The sequence below is a fragment of the Erithacus rubecula genome (assembly GCF_903797595.1).
Source record: "Erithacus rubecula genome assembly, chromosome: 1".
Taxonomy (NCBI): Eukaryota; Metazoa; Chordata; class Aves; order Passeriformes; family Muscicapidae; genus Erithacus; species Erithacus rubecula.
Genome location: NC_136658.1, coordinates 20,450,366 through 20,472,789, shown reverse-complemented (window position 1 = coordinate 20,472,789; position 22,424 = coordinate 20,450,366). Strand labels below are relative to the sequence as shown.

Sequence of the window (22,424 nt, the reverse complement as noted above, 5' to 3'; positions counted from 1 at the left end):
CCTCCTTCACACTCCATCAGCACCTACCGATGCAGTGCAGTTTATTGTTCCTGTGCCCCACAGTCACAGATTCCAAGACAGGACTTTCTGAACCCTCCATGTGGAACTCAGCAAGAGACAAGAGTTGCTGAGATATCCTTGCATTAAAGGTGGGGCCAGGCAGTGGGATTTCCCTGCTCTCCAGGACTGACTGTGTGCCAATGGTAGTAGCCAGAGTGTCCAAGAAGGACCTCTCATTGTCAGCAGCTAGAAATCACCCATCCAGCACTGCACTCTTGATTTACCCAGCAGAAACTTCAACCCCAGCATGGCCTGGCCACTGCCACTCACAACAGACCCAGCACCCCAGTGCCAGTTCAGGGAGGGCCTTACGGGACAGACGGCTGTTGTCGGCCTGGTTACTGCTCTGAGTGCTCGTGCCTGGGTCATCCCTCTGGATCTGCTGCTCTTTGCTGGCAACAATCTCTGGTTTTGGGCGCCGGCCTGTGCAGAAGGGAAACGTGGCATCAGCAACCGAGAGACACACTCAGAATTATCTTTGGCTGTGGCGAGGAAAGCAAATATTCCCAGACAGGATGCAGAGTAAGTATTTCCTGGACTCTAACAGCTCTAGGGGCTCAAAGCATTCAGCCTGCTGGCAGGAACTAAAGCTAAAGGAGCAGTTTTGTTAACAGATCCCCCTCATATTTAATTTTCCATAACTTTTAATTTGTTTTCTTGAAATGTTGCTAGATTTCTGTCTCCAGGCAGAAGATGGATTAAACAACCTCTTGACGTTTATGCTAGACTCATTTTCTACAGTTCTGTAGGTGTTCAAGGGAAGAAGGGATTTACTCCAACCCACACAGAGGATGGGCTGGAATCTTCCCCATGCTACCCTCCACTTTCCCTTCCGACAGTTGGTCTAAGCTGAAGGCAGATAGGTTTCCAGAGCAGGAACACTCCCATTGTCCTAAGGCTGGTTCCATGTTTCTCAGGGCTGGGACAGGATGTTTCAGAGGGGCCCTCCCATGACTCAGAGCAAAGGGGAGCCCAGGGACAGGAGTGCCCTTTACCGGTGCGGAAGGTCACCATGGCCGTCTGTCCCTCGCCGGCACAGTTGTGAGCAGCCATCTCCACCTCATAGAGGCTGCCAGGGTCCAGCCTGGTGAGGGTCAGGCGGTGCTGCGAGGCTGGGACATCCCTCACGGCCCAGCTGTCCGAGGCGTTGGCGACCTGCTGAGAGACCAGTGCAGGGGTTGCAGAGCTTGGGGCAGGCTGGGCTTACTGTGGGCACTGAGCTCAGAAACTTTATTAGTAAGTCGTGTATCCACCACATCTACCTTCCCTTCCCTCTCTGCAAAAGAGGGACATGTTTCCAGCCTGATTTTGCAAAGCAATTCAGGTATAAGAAGGACAACTCACCCAATCCCTGGAGTATTTTCTTAACCGCAGTGTTCAGTCAGCCCTGTTCTGGCCTCTGATTCTCTTTGATACCACCACCCCTCAATGTGTGTCAATCTCCCAAGTGGGCATGCCCCACAAAATGCAGCATCAACCACAGGACTGAGCTGCTTTAGGAGCCAAATCTCTCCTGCAGCCCAGCTGCAGAGTTGCTCATTTAGGTACTGGCCATTTCCATGGGATGAGGTGCCCAGATACAACTTTGTTTTACTGAATTTTATCCAGCCTCACCCCTGGCACTTTGGGGCTGAAATGAAGAACCATAATGCTGGAGCAAAGGTTTTTGGAGGGAAGAAACTGTATGGCCACAGCCCTCAGAAAAACACAATTTGTTACTTTGTGATACCCTGATGCCCCATGCAGAGAGGGAGGGAAGGTAGAACCTTTCCCCTTCTCCCCAGCTGCAAAGATAATATTTTTGCAGGCCAATAGGCAGGACACTGAAGTGACCCGGTGCCGAAAGGAGCATTAGTAATGCAGGCAACGCAACAGAACGGAAATGCCAAGACTCTGCTGTATCATTCATCTTCTCCAAGCGTTTGACACAGACTGATTAATGCCTGCCTTGTTTTATTTTTATTCCTGAGCCTGCAAAGTTGTGAGGCCAGGGAGGGAAGCCCTAAAGGCTGCTAATATCCAGGAAAGGAAAAGAGAAATTCTCAAGAAACAAAAGTTTAGGGGCAGTGTAGGAACAGCATAAAAAGAGACATTCACGGATATTTTCTAGAGAAGTGGCAGAACTTTGCCCAGTACAAATGTAGGTCTCCTGTCAGTAGGTCTAACTTTCCTTACAGCCATCTTCTAGACAAAGACCCTTTTCTTTTGCTGCTGAATTGATACTTCCCTCTCCACACACATGCTTTTCCAGTCAGAAATGTCAAAACCAGATCATTATTTAACTTGATCCTAAGGATCTTGGACAGAAAGAGACTCTTTCTAAACAAGTTTAAGGGTTATTGGGACTAATTCCTTTCCACACAATCCTTAAGCATCCCAAGAAAGAGTCTCCAGCTGAGAATTTGGACTACACTGAAAACATATTACTGCAAACTGCAGTGACCCATGGTGACCTTCACTCCCCCATGGCCCCTTCCAGGTGAAGCGCTGAAAAACAAATCAAATATGGACAAACTCCAAGGCTGCAAGTTAAGATCACAAGTAGAATTGGTAGTTACATGATACACCACTGGGGAATAAGTCTCATCTTGGCAGACAACCAGAGCCAATAGTCTGGGGATGCTTTTGGCATCTTTGTTTTGTATTTAAGCTTGCCCTATTGTGTTCCTGTGCTGGCATCTTCTGCCTTTGTTTTAAAGCGCTCTTTCGATGGTTAGCTGAAATCCTCATCTTAAATTTTTTTTAAGAAAGAAATCAAGGATTGTGACAGTCTTCTATTACACTGTACTTTCACAAAAGCACACAATTCCAGATACATATATTCACATGTACTTGAAAATGCTGCCTTGCAGTGGCTGGAAATCCCAAACATGCAATCTGGCATGTTTTTGGAATATACTCAAACCCTCTAGGGTTTGAGGCAAAACCTGCCTCTCTACTGCAACTCCCCACCTACCCAAACGAAAGAAAAGCAACAGACAAATAAATTGAAGCTCCTTTTTTCCACTTATCCCCAGTAAAATGGAAAGAGATACTTTAGACCTCAAAAGCAGAATTTTTGCCTCAACAGTGTTTCACCATTTAAAGAAACTGCTGGGCTATAGCTGTGCCTGCACTGTGCCTGTGGTGCTGTGAAGCCCCCAGAGGGAATGCTGGCTTGGGCTCCAGCAGGACTGTGTGCTGTGTGCTCACACTGTACCTGTAAGTGATGTACTCCACAGTGCACTGCCTTCCAGATTCCAGAATAAAACTGGGGGATAAGGACCTTTCTAGAGGATTTAGGATGGCTATAACAGCTCTCTGCTGGCTCCTCACACTCACTGAGCATGGGCACTTTTGGTGCTGTTGAGCAGGGCAGGCACATGCAGCAGAGGCTGCTGCTCTGTGTCCTGCAGCCCAAGCCGTTCAAGACAGAGGTGTCCCTGTGGCTTGTACCAACACAAAAACACTGCAGAGCAAGTCATTGTGCAACCTGCCCTCAGGGCTTCCTACGTGTGCAAGCATACAACTGGGTATTGGACACGGAACCCACTGGAGAAGTGTGTGCATGTACCTTCTGCACACTTAGGCAGACAGGCACTGTGACTGGGCTCTTCCTGAACAGCCCAGAACCTCCTGTCACAGCTTGTATCCATCACACCTTAACAGGTGAGGCTGCAGCTGAGGAGGTTCCCCTAACCAGTGCCATCAGTGAGCAATAGGTGCCCTGCCCCAAGCTGCTCATGAGGTGTGAAACGTGTGGTGAGGCCAGCAGCCTGCCCATGGAATGGTGCAGAGGGAAGGGGGAAGCAGGGCAAACAGTGATACCTTGCGGTGCTTCACCATGTAGTAGAGGATGGGGGCTCTGCTGTCAGGCCGGGGCCGCCACACCAGGTCGTAGCTGTCTGTCTTGGATGTCCGTGGAGAACTAAGGATGATGGGGGCTTCAGCTGGAGTCACCAGCTCCTTGTTGGCTGCACACTGTGGAGATGCTGACAAAGGGGTTGTCCCAGGCTTTAGCAGTCCAGCTTTATCCAAGGGCAGCTTTAAGGCACTGTCCCTGGAAGATGGTGTTGGAGGTTGAGCCGAGTACAGCTGGGCATCTCGCCCAGGGTTGAGTGGAGCTCCTGGAAGACAAGGTGTCACAGCAGGGTGAACACTCATCCCAGTCTGTGGTTAAGGCAGAGCTATGAACCCCTTGTGTGGTGCTGCCTGCTGTGCCACTCTAAAATGTGTTGGCAACAATCCCTCTTTCCCCTGCATAAACCACAGGGTTCCCTGTCTCTCTGAAGTTCCTCTCACCCTGTGTAAGTTCAACACAGTCCAGTGAATCAGGTGGTACCTCTCTTACCCTAGGTGAACTCAGTTTTTAAGCTCTTGGTCAGTGCAAGTCCAGAGGCAGAGCTAAGCCATGGGGTGAGCCACTACACCCAGATGTCTTGTGCCTCATGTAGAGATTGCCCAAATGTGCACACCCTTAAAAATCCAAATGGCACTGCCCTTAGAGCAAAACTGGTGTCGTGTGCTCCCACAGGGAGATATGGAGAACTCGGGCAGAACAGCACTTGCAGCATAAGTTAGATAGGAAGCAGGGGCAACACACTGACTTTCTTCCCCTGCTTTCCCTGCCCCTGTCCTGTGTGTTAGGCTGTGACCCTTTGGAAAGAGGGGCTTACCCGGGCGGGCTGTCCTCAGCTGCACCATGGCTTGGGCACTGCCCACCTCGTTCTCGGCCATGCACTGGTAGATGCCCTCGTCCTCCGGCCCCACGCTGAGCAGCCGCAGTGCGCGGCGCGACAGCCGCAGCCGGCGGCTGCCCAGCAGCGGCACCGCGTTACGCAGCCACACCACCGACGGCTGTGGGTTCCCCCGCACCCGGCACGTGAACTTGGCGCTCTGGCCCCAAGGAATGATCTGCTGGGACAGCTCCATGGTCACCTCTGGGGGTTCTGTAAGAGGAAAAAACACAGACTGCTGAGTGCCACCTGGCTGAGAGCATGGCACGGTCATGGCTTTGCACTTTCCTCTCTGGCAGGGATAACAGCAGAGTGATGGATCCTTTCCCACACTAAAGTCCCACTCCCTTTGTGGGGGCCCACATGGGTCTGTTTCAATGCCCCATCTCTTCAGCATCCACATAAACCGCAAAGGGAGGTAGCTCAAAGTCATCTGCCCTCTTACATGGCATCAGGCATCTACAAGTCCCATTTTTCTGAGCTGAAATGCTACTCTGCAAAGACTGTGCTTGTGCCACAACACCACATCAGCACCTGATAAGCAATCTGTGAAACACAGGCTTAGCCTCCCTAAAAATTGTGAGAATGAGAAATATGTGTGGTAGAAATACCTAAGGTGTAGTATCTCAAATTCTTTCTACTTGACAGAGAGCTTCCCTACAAAACAGAACAAAACCAAGACACTCCAATGTTTTTCTTATACCAATGTCAAATATGTCTAAAAAGCAACCAGGCTTCCACTAGAAAGCAGTAGAATAAAAGCAGTGCCACAAATGACAGGAGAAGAGCTTCTGCAAAGGAAGGAAGGATCCATCATCTCCAGTCCATGGTGGGAGACAAGAAGGAGGAACCATTATCCTCAAGAAAGAATTAGTCTGGTCTCCTGAAAACTGGAACCACAAGCAGGGGTTTGCATTACATTGTGGTTTGTCCAGGGGAAAAGAGTGCTTCAGTGCCAGTATCTTCCCCTAGAAGAAGATGAGATGTCCAAGCCCCTCCTGAAGCAATGGCTCCAGCAGACTCACCAAACACCTGCACGTTGTAGAAGATGAAGGCGGCCCCAGCCTCCCCAACGCCGTTGTCGGCCGTGCAGCTGTAGGTGCCCGAGTCCTCCTCGCTCGTGGGGTCGATCAGGAGGTTGCTGAGCAGGAAGCGCGTCTTGTTGTAGGCAGAGACGCCGGAGCCGTCCTTGGCCCAGGTGACCCGTGGCGGGGGGATCCCGCTGGCCACGCACTCCAGAATGAGGCTCTGGCCCTTGGTGACAATGATGGTCTGAGCCTCAGGAGGGTAGATGATCCGGGCTGCCTCCGCTGTGGAGCCTGGCGAGGAGAGACGGAGGAAGGAGGTGCGTGGGAAGGAAGACGGCTGGTGGGAGAGCACCCTGTGCACTGGGTAGGTAGGGATAGTGGTAGGGCACACTGTTTTCCTGTGCTGAGGCAGACAGATGGCAATGCAGGACAAGAGGAACATTCTGTAAGGGTTTTGTGTACACAACAAAGCCACCTTGCCAAAGAGCTATGGGCCTTTGCCCATCCACCACCAAGAACAAATCCTAAGGAAGTATGGCAAACCCAGGGCTGCATACACATCCTCCAGGAGCAGACCTCGGGGCCTTCTGCTGCTGGAAAGGAGTTTTCTCAGCAACTGATAATGGTTCACACAGAAAACCAGCTGCTATAGCACTGGTCAGTGCCCCCAGAGCTGGAGATGTGCAGTGAAGGGAGAATGGCTTACGTCTCACACGGAGCCTGTCACTGGAGACTGAAGTTTTCACCTCCTGTGTCACAGGGTTGTAGGCAGCACATTTATAAGTCCCCTCATCCTCCTGACTGGCATTAACGATCTGAAGGTTCCCAGATGGCATAATAAGATAATTATCTGTAGAGATAGAAGAGAAGAGAAAGTGGCACATGGTCACAAGATATGCTCCTGTCCAGCCTCCTGGAAGACATGCAGTGTTCTGAAGAAAAGGTGGACAAGGAGGAAAGAAAAAAACATTATGTCCTAGGCAGCATGGACATCAGAGAGACCATGCCAGAGACCCTAAACTGACTTGTGCTCAGACAGGTGGCAAAGGGACAAGGAGGCAGCAGATAGAGACAGCTACTGCTGATAAGGAAGGATGAAACCAAGGGTTCTGTGACAGAATCTGCTGGGACAAACCCCTGTGCACTCACCTCGGGAGGCCTCCAGCCACTCCTGCTTCACACTGTAGCGGACCTGAGCCTTGGGGTGACTTTCGGGCAGGTCGCAGGCGATCACAGCTGTGTTCCCTTCATCCACCTCGATCACATGCTGGCCATCGAACTTGAAATCTTTGAGATCTGCCAAGAGAACCAAAGACAAGGCATCTCAGTGGCTGGCTAAACATGTCAGTGTCAGCTCATCCTCTTCCCATGGACTCAGGGCTGCTTCATCGTGGTGCCGGCAGAGGACTGCTCTGACCCCAGCAGCTAGGGAAACTGGCTTGCTTTCACAGTTTGTTTTTTTCCCCTCCTTTTTCCTACAAAATGAGTAACTTAAAACACAGTTTCTGGAGAAACCGCCTGCTCCAGGGCTGGGAAACTGGGTGTGAAAAATCCTGGCCTGAGAGTAAAAAATAAGCCAATTTACTGCAGCACTGAAGGGTGGCCAAAAATGGTCCTTCCGCTGCCTGCTATTTCACACATGGCTGCTGTCCTGCTACTGAAAAGCTGACTTTGTAGTCTTAACTCAGGGAGCCCAGCCTGCTTCATCCAGGTGGGATGAAGTGTGTGATGCCCCCCGAGCTCCTCCCACACCTGAGAAATCAGCGTTTCTGCTCTGGGCACTCTTGCTCCCATCAAAAATCTTGCAGCTGAAAGTTGGTTAACCACGACGCTTCACGTGTGCCCAAGATCCAGTTAAAAGAACAGGGACTTGCAAGGAAAGCCAGCTCCTCCTCTACATGGTACAGCTGCTCCTTCCCTAAAGCAACTGTGAAAACCCCATCTCACCACATCCCTCTGTCCCTCAGGCTGTGATGGGAGTTCCCACCCTGGCTGAGCTGATGTGGGCAGCAGGACTGGAAGCACAGGAACTACAAGGAAGGGGCACATGACTTTTTGTTTTATTTTCCCTGTTTTTTTTTTTTAAAGCAGGAGGAGAGGACTGCAGCAAAACCCCACAGATCTGGCAGGGCAGCAAGCATGCCAACCTGGCCCACCAAACTTTCCAGAGAGAAAACTGGCTTCCACTCTCTCTGGTCATGATGGCAAATCTTGCTGAGGCACTGCAAGCTTGAAGTTTGTCTCCAACAGCCTGTGCTATGATGGAGGAGATTTTGTGCCAGGAAAAAAGTCCTTCGTGTGCATTTTTACAATACTTTACATCAGCTCAGGTGACCACTAGTGAAAATGGCACACCCTGCAATTGGTTGTCACAGGTGACATGTCATGCTGTCACATCAAGGCTCAGGTTGTTGCCTCTTCCCAGGACCCATGGCTAACAGATCTCCTGAACGGAATGCCACTAAATCTGGATGAGACCACACTTCCTTTGCAAAATGCCACTCTAAAGCAGTGTGCTGCATCTACAGCCATGGCATGGCCACGTGCTGTCGACAGTTCCTGCACCCCTAGAAACCCATCCCAAGACGTGGCACCGGGACCTTGGGCAGTTTGGGGAAGCAGGGGGCAGCAGGAGGGCTGGTGGCAGGGCAGCCTCCCTTGGCAGCCCCAGCCAGCAGAAAAATGTGGGGTTTGTTCTCTGGGAAATGCAACACCACCCCAAGAGCAAAAGACAACTCTGGCTCCAAGCTTCTCCCACCCACAGTCATGGAAAAGTGACATGAAATTTCTCAAGCAGAGTTTCTGATTAAAGCAAGATCCTTTATGGAGTTTAAATAAAAACCAGCTCTCTTGGCAAGGCATGGAGAAAGCCTCCCCGAGCGCGGTGCAGAGGGGCTGTCGGGCGGGAGAGCCAGCGGTCCCGGGCCCAGATCTGAGGGAAGGGGAAGAGGTTGAAAAGAAAAGGGGAGGTTTTGCAATGTCATAAAAATGATTTGCAGTGAACATGCTTAATACTTCTGGAATTTCTTGGCATTGTTCAATTAAGAAAAAAAATAAAAAGAAGGAATACGAGTGAACTTCAGAAATGCGATTAATCCTTAAAGACAAGCTGAGGAGGGGAGCCATGTTTCCATTGGATATTAAAGCCAGATGAAAATTAACTCTTAACTTGTGAAAAGCTGGCAGCGCTTCACACTCCTCCTCCAATGAAAGTTACCACCGAGGAGGGGAAGGATGATGGATATTTTCTCCTCTTTGCTTTTTATATTTGATTAAGGAATAAAATAGTGAGAGCCACAGAAATGGAAAGAGGTGGAGAAGTGGCGAAAGCCCAGTGTCTGCCTGCCCACATTGCGCATGTTTCTCTGATCAACAAAATATAAACGAGCATCAGGAAAATTAATGTGCGCCTTGGTGGTCTGGATTCATCACAGCCAAATTAAGATTTTGGAGCCAAGGCACAGGCTCCAGCAATGCTGGCAGGGATCGGCATACACACACTTACACGTGTACGTGTACGTGCACACGCACCCTGAAGAGAAGAAGGGGACCAAGAATTTGGAAAAAGAACAGACCCAAGGTCCTGGCATAGCAGAGCCATCTTGAAGATGGAAAACTATGACCCTGTGCTGGGCACCCCCTGGGATGACTGTGGGCTGGGCAGACATGGGGACCCCTCACATGCAGCCCCCCAGATGGTGGCTCAGCCCACATCTCATAGCTGTGGGTGTTGCAGCCCCACAGTAAGGAGCAGGACCTGCAGCTCTTCTTGGCTTTCCCTCATCCCAAAAGTGAGGGACAAAGGGTGAAACTGTGGACAGAGGGGAAAAGAACAAAGGAAAGGGATCCTGGGGTGGCTGGGGAAGCCGGAATGAGGTGCCTCTAGAGAAGCAGAGAGAAACTGGCAGGGGAGAGGAGAAAAATAGCAGAACTGGGACAAACTACTTTCTCATATGCCAAGTGCACAAGCTTCCTGCCAAACTACTCTCCTAAATTCCTGCTTCCCCGCAGAGAACAAGACTGGTTTATTTGCCAGTGGATTTTGGCCACGGGCAATCTCAACTGCCCCGCTCGCCACTGGAATGGGCATGTAGGGCCATCCTTCAGCACCAATAGGTCAGCCAGAGCTGGTGAAGGGTGGTCAGGGTCACCCCTGTCCCCCTCTGTGCATGGAACAAGCTCCCCCACACACATCCTGTTGCATTTGGCCCCAGCACAGCTAAACAGAGGGCACAGAGCCAAGCTGGGACAGCCAGCTTCATCCTGGGGGGTTCAAACAAGCTGCCCCTGAGCTGTGGGGGGACCATGCATGTCTCCCCAGCAGGGAGGGGTGGAGGACAGTATCCATGCCAGAGGAATATGCAGCACTTGCCCCTTCAGCTGCCCAGCCAGCAGCAGCCAGGTCCAACATCTAACATGCAATTTGCACCAGAGTCTAACAACCACTGCAGCTGGGAGAAACCACATCCCCTCTCACTGGCTGGGTTTTCCTTCTCATATGGCAGTACCCAGCGTGCCAACCCATGTTCTTGTCCTTAAAAGACACGCCTGACCACAGTGAAGCAAGTCCTCATCTACCAGCCATTGTCTGGGAGGTGCTGTGGATAGACAGACTGAGCACTGCCAATCCCAGCCTTGCTGGGATAAGAGGGCTTTTTTTTTTTACCCTTTTTTTTTGTTTAGAAGGGAGTGCAACCAAAGGCCATTGCTTGTGTCCATCTGCAGCCGGCTCCGAGGCGCGATGGGGTGAGCCGGGGTGCAGGGAGGGTCAGCCCTGCAGCCAACTGTGCTGCTGTCACTGGGGAGGGAAACCAGCTGAATCCCAGGGCTGAGGGCCAAGCAACGAGGCAGGCGAGACAGAGCCGATTAAATGAATGGGAGACCATAAATAACTTCAAATAAAATAAAGTAAATAAAATTATGCCCTCCCCCGCCCCAAGGTAAAAGCTCTCACTGCCATAGGGAAGAGTTAAAGAGGGAAGGGAGGGAGCCTGAGAAGGGGAATAGGCAGGAATGGGGTCCTCCAGCCTGGGGGCAGGCACCTTCCACTATTCCCCCCTCAGCTGTGAGAGCAGCATAGCGCTATGGTTCTCACTCCCCACCCAGCCAGCACCGCAGGAGCCTGGGCTCTGGTGCTGTTACCAGTGACACCAGATTCCTCTCATCCTGATGAGACAGGCACAGTGCCACAGACTCACACCCCCCCAGTACATCTCCCCTGCCCTGGGTCCGTCTCACAGCCCTCCTGCCACAGTTCTTCTGGCTCATAAAACACCACCTGTGTTTTCCTTCTCTCCCCTCCTCACACTGCCTCTGCCCCCAAGGCCAGAGCCCCCGTGCCTGCTCTGCAAATGCTTTTCCAACAGGCAGCCATCCCCTTCCTTCCTTCCCTCCCTCCCTCTTGCCATTGCCTCTGGGGAGTATCAGTGAGGCCCGGGTGAAGGCAAATGAATGGGGCTGTCTTCAGCAAGCAGCTGCAGATTCCTGGGGGATGCCAGCCTGACCCCGTGCAGGGTCACTGCCTGCGAGCAGCGCGCGCTGAGGCCCAGCTGCCCACACGTGCTGCCACGAGGCCGAGCACTGACCTCAGCCATGGCACTGACGGAGGGAACAGGCAACGAGCCTCCCTGCCCACAGCACTCCCACACACAGGGACCTGCAATCCCACAACCCTGCACACTGGAATCCTACAGCCCACAGGGACACTGGAACAGGCACAGTTTCTTTGCTGTACCCCTCATCTATTTTTCTTTTTGTTTTGTTTTCAAATGCCGTATCTATCCAGGTCAGGCTTGCCACTGTGTTTGCTACCCTGATTTTCTATGCATACAGTGCTGAGAATTACACAGCTCTCGCTACCTCTGCTCATCAGCTTTGCTCCAGCCCTGCACTTCAGCTGCTCCTGTGAGCTCCTGACCTTACAAGCCTCTGGCTGTTACAGAACCAGCCCTCAGCACCATGTACAAGTCCCTGATGGAACTACTTGGCCCCACCAGACCCCAGTCGTGCCTTTTACATACAGCACCTCTATCCAGGAGAGGGGCTGGGGCAGGGCTTTCTGTCAGGATGGCAACTCTGCTACCTAGAATCAGGCACAGAAAATAGTTCTCTCTTCTTTACAGCTGTCATTCATGTAAAGGCTTAAAGCCTGGCTTGGAAAACCAGGAATACTCCTGTTTTATCCATACAAGCCATCCCAGACTGCAGTGCTGCCCTGGGGCCTGCAGGGCTGATCTTGTACACCACAGCCAGGCGAGCAGTGGTCAGGAGGTGTGACCTGCAGTGACTTGCACTGATTTGCCATGGGCTGCCAAGGTTGGGTGGAGCACCAGCTCAGCTCTAACTGGACTCAAAGGTGCCCAAGTAATGGTGGAAGTGCTGCTCTCTTTGCCACTTTAAGAAATCTTTCCCTTCTGCAAATCCCTCCTCCCTCCACCTCTTGGATATACAACAGCTATTTTATCTCTGCTGAAGAAATTAAATGCAAGTTTGAAACAGCTCTCTGGGACGGGGGGAAGAGAGATGGCCTCGGCCTCCCTGTGCTGCAGATGAGAGAAGGAGGTATCAGGCATGGCTGCCAGCACTGCAGAGATGGTTATCTGCTTGCTGACTGTCAGAAAAGCACAGCAGACCCCGGGGGACCAGGCACACAGAACCTGGTGCACTCCAGAGTGCCTCCTTCAAAGAAGGATGAAAGAAAGGAGGGGAAATAGCCTAAAAGTTGGCCAGACAATGTTACCTACACTCCTCAAAACTTAGCAAGTCACTTTTCCAATGACTCCAGGTCCTCTTCCAAAGTAAACCTAAGCCTTGAAAATGTTTCCATCGTCCTCCTTCCCCCTGCTGCTTTCATTCACACATTCCAGTTTCAGTTTCCCCCTGCCACCCCCAAATAATTTTTGGATGGAATGAAGAGAGTTTTCTTTCAGTCCTGAAGGTTATCTGGAGGAGATGTATCAACTGCAATGCTGACCTGCCAGGGGCTTTCCTCTCACCTTGGCTGCCACTGAATCAGCTCTGAGCAAGGTCCTGTACAGGAGGTCTGGAGCAGCAGAGAGAGCCTGGGGCACACCTGCCACCACAGCTTTCAAACTCTGTCCCACCACCAAGTAGTGCTCCCTGTTCCTTCAGACCACTGCAATGCCACTCTTGCAAGTAGCCTCAAGCTCACAAACATGAGACTGGTTATTTGAACCCCTCCAGGTTTTCCTCCCACGCCTTCAGTCCGACATCTTTACTGGGATGCCCTATCTCTCTCTTCACTCACTGACTGCTAAATCTTCCCCAGCTGGGTGTTGTCTGTCACCCGAGGCTATCCAGGTGTGTGGGATACAGCCTCTGCCATCCCCAGCTACCCCTGAGGATGAGGGACCCATGCAGCACAGCACACACAGCACACACAGCACACACAGCACACACAGCACAGCACGCACAGCACAGCACACACAGCAAACACAGCACAGCACACACAGCACACACAGCACACACAGCACAGCACACACAGCACACACAGCACACACAGCACATCACACACAGCACACACAGCACACACAGCACACACAGCACACACAGCACAGCACACACAGCACAGCACACACAGCACAGCACAGCACACACAGCACAGCACACACAGCACACACAGCACACACAGCACATCACACACAGCACACACAGCACAGCACACACAGCGCACACAGCACGCACAGCACACACAGCACACCACACACAGCACAGCACACACAGCACAGCACAGCACACACAGCACAGCACACACAGCACACACAGCACACACAGCACATCACACACAGCACACACAGCACAGCACACACAGCGCACACAGCACGCACAGCACACACAGCACACACAGCACAGCACACACAGCACACACAGCACACACAGCACACACAGCACAGCACACACAGCACAGCACACACAGCACACACAGCACAGCACACACATCACACACAGCACACACAGCAGGCACAGCACACACAGCACAGCACAGCACACACAGCGCACACAGCACGCACAGCACACACAGCACAGCACACACAGCAAACACAGCACACACAGCACACACAGCACAGCACACACAGCAAACACAGCACAGCACACACAGCAGGCACAGCACACACATCACACAGCACACACAGCACACACAGCACAGCACACACAGCACAGCACACACAGCACAGCACACACATCACACACAGCACACACAGCAGGCACAGCACACACAGCACAGCACACACAGCACAGCACACACAGCACACACAGCACGCACAGCACACACAGCAAACACAGCACAGCACACACAGCACACACATCACACACAGCACACACAGCACAGCACACACAGCACACACAGCACAGCACACACAGCAAACACAGCACAGCACACACAGCACACACATCACACACAGCACACACAGCACACACAGCACAGCACACACAGCACAGTACACACAGCACACACATCACACACAGCACACACATCACACACAGCACACACAGCACAGCACACACAGCACAGCACACACAGCACGTACAGCACACACAGCACACACAGCAGGCACAGCACACACAGCACAGCACACACAGCACACACATCACACAGCACACACAGCACACACAGCACAGCACACACAGCACAGCACACACAGCACAGCACACACATCACACACAGCACACACAGCAGGCACAGCACACACAGCACAGCACACACAGCACAGCACACACAGCACACACAGCACAGCACACACAGCACAGCACACACAGCACACACAGCACACACAGCACACACAGCACAGCACACACAGCACACACAGCACAGCACACACAGCAAACACAGCACAGCACACACAGCACACACATCACACACAGCACACACAGCACACAGCACAGCACACACAGCACAGTACACACAGCACACACATCACACACAGCACACACATCACACACAGCACACACAGCACAGCACACACAGCACAGCACACACAGCACGTACAGCACACACAGCACACACAGCAGGCACAGCACACACAGCACACACAGCACAGCACACACAGCACAGCACACACAGCACACACATCACACAGCACACACAGCACACACAGCACAGCACACACAGCACAGCACGCACAGCACACACAGCAAACACAGCACAGCACACACAGCACACACATCACACACAGCACACACAGCACACACAGTACAGCACAGCACAGCACAGCAGGCACAGCACACACAGCACACAGCACACACAGCACAGCACACACAGCACAGCACGCACAGCACAGCACAGCACACACAGCACACACAGCACAGCACACACAGCACACACAGCACAGCACACACAGCAAACACAGCACAGCACACACAGCACAGCACGCACAGCACAGCACAGCACACACAGCACGCACAGCACAGCACACACAGCAAACACAGCACAGCACACACAGCACACACAGCACACACAGCAGAGCACACACAGCACACACAGCACAGCAAACACAGCACAGCACACACATCACACACAGCACAGCACAGCACACACATCACACACAGCATAGCACAGCACAGCACAGCACACACAGCACAGCAGTTTTCCAAAATGGATTAGCTGCTTGATCATCCAAGCTCCCTGTGCTGCAGATGAGAGAAGGAGGTATCAGGCATGGCTGCCAGCACTGCAGAGATGGTTATCTGCTTGCTGACTGTCAGAAAAGCACAGCAGACCCCGGGGGACCAGGCACACAGAACCTGGTGCACTCCAGAGTGCCTCCTTCAAAGAAGGATGAAAGAAAGGAGGGGAAATAGCCTAAAAGTTGGCCAGACAATGTTACCTACACTCCTCAAAACTTAGCAAGTCACTTTTCCAATGACTCCAGGTCCTCTTCCAAAGTAAACCTAAGCCTTGAAAATGTTTCCATCGTCCTCCTTCCCCCTGCTGCTTTCATTCACACATTCCAGTTTCAGTTTCCCCCTGCCACCCCCAAATAATTTTTGGATGGAATGAAGAGAGTTTTCTTTCAGTCCTGAAGGTTATCTGGAGGAGATGTATCAACTGCAATGCTGACCTGCCAGGGGCTTTCCTCTCACCTTGGCTGCCACTGAATCAGCTCTGAGCAAGGTCCTGTACAGGAGGTCTGGAGCAGCAGAGAGAGCCTGGGGCACACCTGCCACCACAGCTTTCAAACTCTGTCCCACCACCAAGTAGTGCTCCCTGTTCCTTCAGACCACTGCAATGCCACTCTTGCAAGTAGCCTCAAGCTCACAAACATGAGACTGGTTATTTGAACCCCTCCAGGTTTTTCCTCCCACGCCTTCAGTCCGACATCTTTACTGGGATGCCCTATCTCTCTCTTCACTCACTGACTGCTAAATCTTCCCCAGCTGGGTGTTGTCTGTCACCCGAGGCTATCCAGGTGTGTGGGATACAGCCTCTGCCATCCCCAGCTACCCCTGAGGATGAGGGACCCATGCAGCACAGCACACACAGCACACACAGCACACACAGCACACACAGCACAGCACACACAGCACAGCACACACAGCAAACACAGCACAGCACACACAGCACACACAGCACACACAGCACAGCACACACAGCACACACAGCACACACAGCACATCACACACAGCACACACAGCACACACAGCACACACAGCACACACAGCACAGCACACACAGCACAGCACACACAGCACAGCACAGCACACACAGCACACACAGCACACACAGCACACACAGCACATCACACACAGCACACACAGCACAGCACACACAGCGCACACAGCACGCACAGCACACACAGCACACCACACACAGCACAGCACACACAGCACAGCACAGCACACACAGCACAGCACACACAGCACACACAGCACACACAGCACATCACACACAGCACACACAGCACAGCACACACAGCGCACACAGCACGCACAGCACACACAGCACACACAGCACAGCACACACAGCACACACAGCACACACAGCACACACAGCACAGCACACACAGCACAGCACACACAGCACACACAGCACAGCACACACATCACACACAGCACACACAGCAGGCACAGCACACACAGCACAGCACAGCACACACAGCGCACACAGCACGCACAGCACACACAGCACAGCACACACAGCAAACACAGCACACACAGCACACACAGCACAGCACACACAGCAAACACAGCACAGCACACACAGCACACACATCACACAGCACACACAGCACACACAGCACAGCACACACAGCACAGCACACACAGCACAGCACACACAGCACACACAGCACGCACAGCACACACAGCAAACACAGCACAGCACACACAGCACACACATCACACACAGCACACACAGCACAGCACACACAGCACACACAGCACAGCACACACAGCAAACACAGCACAGCACACACAGCACACACATCACACACAGCACACACAGCACACAGCACAGCACACACAGCACAGTACACACAGCACACACATCACACACAGCACACACATCACACACAGCACACACAGCACAGCACACACAGCACAGCACACACAGCACGTACAGCACACACAGCACACACAGCAGGCACAGCACACACAGCACAGCACACACAGCACACACATCACACAGCACACACAGCACACACAGCACAGCACACACAGCACAGCACACACAGCACAGCACACACATCACACACAGCACACACAGCAGGCACAGCACACACAGCACAGCACACACAGCACAGCACACACAGCACACACAGCACGCACAGCACACACAGCAAACACAGCACAGCACACACAGCACACACATCACACACAGCACACACAGCACAGCACACACAGCACACACAGCACAGCACACACAGCAAACACAGCACAGCACACACAGCACACACATCACACACAGCACACACAGCACACAGCACAGCACACACAGCACAGTACACACAGCACACACATCACACACAGCACACACATCACACACAGCACACACAGCACAGCACACACAGCACAGCACACACAGCACGTACAGCACACACAGCACACACAGCAGGCACAGCACACACAGCACACACAGCACAGCACACACAGCACAGCACACACAGCACACACATCACACAGCACACACAGCACACACAGCACAGCACACACAGCACAGCACGCACAGCACACACAGCAAACACAGCACAGCACACACAGCACACACATCACACACAGCACACACAGCACACACAGTACAGCACAGCACAGCACAGCAGGCACAGCACACACAGCACACAGCACACACAGCACAGCACACACAGCACAGCACGCACAGCACAGCACAGCACACACAGCACACACAGCACAGCACACACAGCACACACAGCACAGCACACACAGCAAACACAGCACAGCACACACAGCACAGCACGCACAGCACAGCACAGCACACACAGCACGCACAGCACAGCACACACAGCAAACACAGCACAGCACACACAGCACACACAGCACACACAGCAGAGCACACACAGCACACACAGCACAGCAAACACAGCACAGCACACACATCACACACAGCACAGCACAGCACACACATCACACACAGCATAGCACAGCACAGCACAGCACACACAGCACAGCAGTTTTCCAAAATGGATTAGCTGCTTGATCATCCAAGCTCTGGCTTCAGTTTTGTGAGCTCCATTATCATCCAAGCTCTGGCTTCAGTTTTGTGAGCTCCATTGAATGGTGCTCCTGACTTCCTCTAAGAAAAGCATTTGCCACGACAGGGGCCACAGCAATGGCCAAGCCCTTCTCTTTTGCACACACATCCCCAGTTGCAATCCATTTGGCAAAGGTGATTTGGCTCCTGGAGAGGCTAATGTGCTACTCAGTGTCCTGAAGGACATAGTGGAGCCTTCTGGTGCTTCAGGACCTGTCTCTCATCCACCACTGATGCTAGAGTAAAGCAGTCAGATAGATCAGACATACTCTTCCCAGGAGATAAGAGCTGCTGGTGGTGGGCTGGGGTGTGAGTGAAAAAAGAAAAGGGGATCAGCTAAGCAGCAGCTGGTCAGGCTGAGGAACTGTGCACACCCTACTCTCCTAAATGCAAACCATGCCCTTGGTAATCCCATCCACCTCTCCCCTCCTCTCCTTCTCTCTATCAGGCCACCAGCACACACAGCCCCCTTTCTGCTCTGGAATGTGTTCTCCGAAACTTAATCTCAGCATGGAGCTCAGGCCAAATCCCCCGACAGATTCGGCCCCGTGACAACCCCCTCCCACCCTGCCTCAGAGTTCAGCAACTCTCTCCTTGCTTTCCCTGGCCTCCTCCTCCTCCCACCCAGCCTGGCCTAAACATTTCACTCCTGATTAATGTATCAGTGACAAGCCAAGTTCTTGGCTCTAAAGCAAAGCCAGGCCCGACTTTGCACAAACATCTTCATTTCTTCATTTTCTTAAGACTTAGCCCCAAACTCCCTTTTGCGGGGAAAGATGAAGCCCTTTCTACGCTCAGGGACTGTCACTGCAAGGCAATGGCAGCCTCCTCTGCACACACTTGCTCCACTGAACACTGTGGATTTCTGAGAAGGTGGGGCTCTCCACTGCTCTCTCTCAGATGCACACTTTCTGGCCAATATGCACAATATCTGGCCAAAACCAGGTGCTTGTAAGATAAACTGCCCACCTAAGACACCTCTGGGCACACGTCTCCCAATGCCAGAGGGCAGCAGTGAGGAGCATGTAAGCTCAGGGATAGAAGCAAAGTCCCTTGCTCAGAATTGTGTCTCAGAAAGGCAGTAAAACTTAGCACACACTGACTGTACTGGCAGCAATCCTGCAGCAGCCACAGCAGCAGCTGGGCAATCAGCACCAGCAGGTACTATCTATAAACTCCATCAGTATGTCAGGAACCAGAGGAGGCAGCCTGACTATCAGGAAACCAACCACACACACAAATCCCAGAGCTCAGGTATTCCCTGGTCTTGCAAAAACTTCTCCCTGCAGGACAGGTCTGCAGCCTATCATGCTGAGGAAGGACAGCTTGAGTCAGACTGGGCCACACCATGTCAGCCAATCCATGATCAAAAATGCTACAAAAGAGCCTAGGCCAAAGGAGTCATCCCTTGACGCCAGCATGAACAAGTAAGAATGGATGAGCCCCTCAAGATGTGTGAGTGACGGCCCAAGCAAAGCAGGGGCTGAGAAGAACTAAAGCTACTCACTAGCTAAGGTGACCACTGCAGGGACACTGGCAATGACTCCCTCAGGCACGCGGGCGATGCACTGGTACCGGCCCACGGTGCGGTTGTTGAGAGCTGTGATGACGAGTTTCCCTCGCTCCACACGGATACCCAGCACCTCGTCTGATCCAGACAGCTCCTTCCCGTTCAGTCTCCAGGTCACGTTCACTTGGGGTGGGTCCACCACACACCCCAGGCTGACTGGGCCCCCAAGTTTTTGGACAATAGAAGCAGGTTGCACTGTGACCTGCAGAGATTCACCTGCAGAGAGGGAAAATATGGGATAAGAAAGGTCTGTGAGACTCAGCAATAGAAGGGACAGAGGAAAAAGCTGCAGTGCTGTACATTTTGCATTCCTCACAGCCTCTCCTCGTGTTGCACCATCCCCCTGACTCCTCACACACCAACACTAATTTTTAGAGATGTACACCAGCCCCATTTCCTCTTGGCATTGCCTGAGAGAAATGTTCCACTCCAACTGTATCTCTCCCTGCTGGAGGAGGGTTTGAACCTAGACCTTTGGTCAAGGCTACTCAGGGAACAGCAGAGAGAGGAAACCTCTTTGTCCTTGAGGCATGGTTATGCTAAACAACATCATGGCAAACCAGAATGGGGAAGTAAAGACACTCACTCAGTCTGGCAAAACAGCTGGCAGCTGCAAGCACGAGGCAAGGGATGGGGGACATGGGTCTCTTCCTTCCACGTGTCATTGCCATCCCATGCGGTGTGACCTGGGGCGCCCAGGGAACGGTCCCATAAGCTGCCTCAGGGGATGCAGTGGATCTGTGGATTCCTGTGGATGACAAGAGACACAATGGATGAAACCCTCAGGTTTCCTTTTGCTTTCCAGCCCTGCCTGGTGTCTCTACCAACATCCCTAAACTGCCACAAATTCACCAAGCCAGTGGCCTGAGGAGACTACAGATGCTGATGCAAGCATTTCTCTTCTCCAGCCCCTCCCCCAGGCACAGTTGGGAGTCTCACAAGAAATCCCATCCTCAAGCACACATGCACACAACAGACACACACTCCCCCATTTCATACAGCGAATGACAGTGATGCACACCAGGCAATTTTCAGGAGCAAAACACAAACATTTCCAGCAAAGTGTCACTGAAGATATCCACTGAATGATGCTGCCACTTCTTGGCTATGTCTAAAATATATTCTATTTTGAACACTAAAGCAAATGAGCAGTACAAGTCCATTCTAACTAAGAGACTCAACCTAGGAAAATAATTCAGATTAACTGCTCTGCCTGAAACACAGCACCTATTTAAGTCTACACAAACCACCAGGTTCATACTTGAAAGCATCAACTAGCCCCAAAAAACTAGAAATGTAAGGCCACCTGTCACAACCCAGGTTGCTGTGAAGAGCTGCACACTGCAGCAGCTGCTTTGGAGACTCATGAAGAAACACTAAAGCAGACAAGCCAGGTCAGGGGGATAAAAGACCTCAATAGCTGTACCAAGAGACACCTCAGATGTCAGACTGAATTCATCTTTAATCAAAGGCAACAGACTGAAAGCAAGAGGAGATTTCCCTCTACTGGCATTGTAATATGATTTTGAGCTCCTTTCAGCTGCAACACCAAGATGACCTGCAAGTCTTAAGGCACTGCAGAATTGCTCCTGTGGCATGTCTACAGGGAAGAAGCCCAAGTCCAAATCCAAAGCAGCCAGGCAGCCAGCCCAAGCAGCAGTTATGCTGCCTGCTCCCCCTGCAGCAATTGGCTCATTAGCCACAATCACCATCCTCAGGAGCACCAGACTCTGCAGGGTGGTTATTTCCTACTTCCACCACCGTCACTGCTTGAGCATGTGAGCATACCCATCTTAGCCAAAAAGAGAGCAGAAGTCCCTTCAAGCATAACCTCCAAAATTAAACTTCCTAACTCCTGAAGTAAGGACTGACACATACTGCCCCTGAGATGCTTGGTGAGTTGTTCAAGGCAAGGCTGATTACTGCTAGCAAGGAGATCACAGAATTTGGGGAAATGCATCAAGCTACTCTGAAAGGCCTTTGCTTGGCTTTTGGTGACAGCAAAGGTGCAAAAGGCCTCTGTGCAAATTGGGCTATTCCTCTGACAGCCTCACAAGCTCTCCCCTTCTCCTCCCATCCCAGAGACCTGCTTGAAGAAGTCATGGAAGAGACATTAATGTAAAGTTCAGAAGAGAGAAGAAAACCGTCTTCTGAGCTGGTAATTTCAAAAGGAAGGAACACTGTGCAAAAAGATATGCTGCTAGTTTTGGAAAGGGCACAAACAACATCTTAACATGGCTCTTTGCAGGCCAGTATGAGTTCAGTGCACTGGCTCTACACAAGGCAGCTCTTTCCAGGAGTTAAACAGTCATGGTAGAGTGGCTGTG

General features: G+C 52.1%; 1 protein-coding gene across 5 annotated transcripts in view; it reads right to left on the bottom strand.

Moving 5' to 3' along the window:
• Positions 1 to 22,424, bottom strand: part of BOC (BOC cell adhesion associated, oncogene regulated) — a 59,015-nt gene that overhangs the window by 7,257 nt on the left and 29,334 nt on the right. For 4 of the 5 annotated variants that reach the window (XM_079321786.1, XM_079321785.1, XM_079321784.1 and 1 more), the window contains exons 2-10: positions 20,684 to 20,845; positions 20,035 to 20,313; positions 6,953 to 7,099; positions 6,510 to 6,653; positions 5,801 to 6,094; positions 4,716 to 4,988; positions 3,868 to 4,166; positions 1,056 to 1,218; positions 373 to 483 (exon numbers count right to left, since the gene is read on the bottom strand). In XM_079321786.1, the coding sequence (XP_079177912.1) occupies positions 373 to 483; positions 1,056 to 1,218; positions 3,868 to 4,166; positions 4,716 to 4,988; positions 5,801 to 6,094; positions 6,510 to 6,653; positions 6,953 to 7,099; positions 20,035 to 20,313; positions 20,684 to 20,768 (1,795 nt within the window). In that variant the 5' untranslated portion in view covers positions 20,769 to 20,845. The remainder of the gene's footprint in view (positions 1 to 372; positions 484 to 1,055; positions 1,219 to 3,867; positions 4,167 to 4,715; positions 4,989 to 5,800; positions 6,095 to 6,509; positions 6,654 to 6,952; positions 7,100 to 20,034; positions 20,314 to 20,683; positions 20,846 to 22,424) is intronic. The other variant, XM_079321783.1, reaches the window with a different exon arrangement.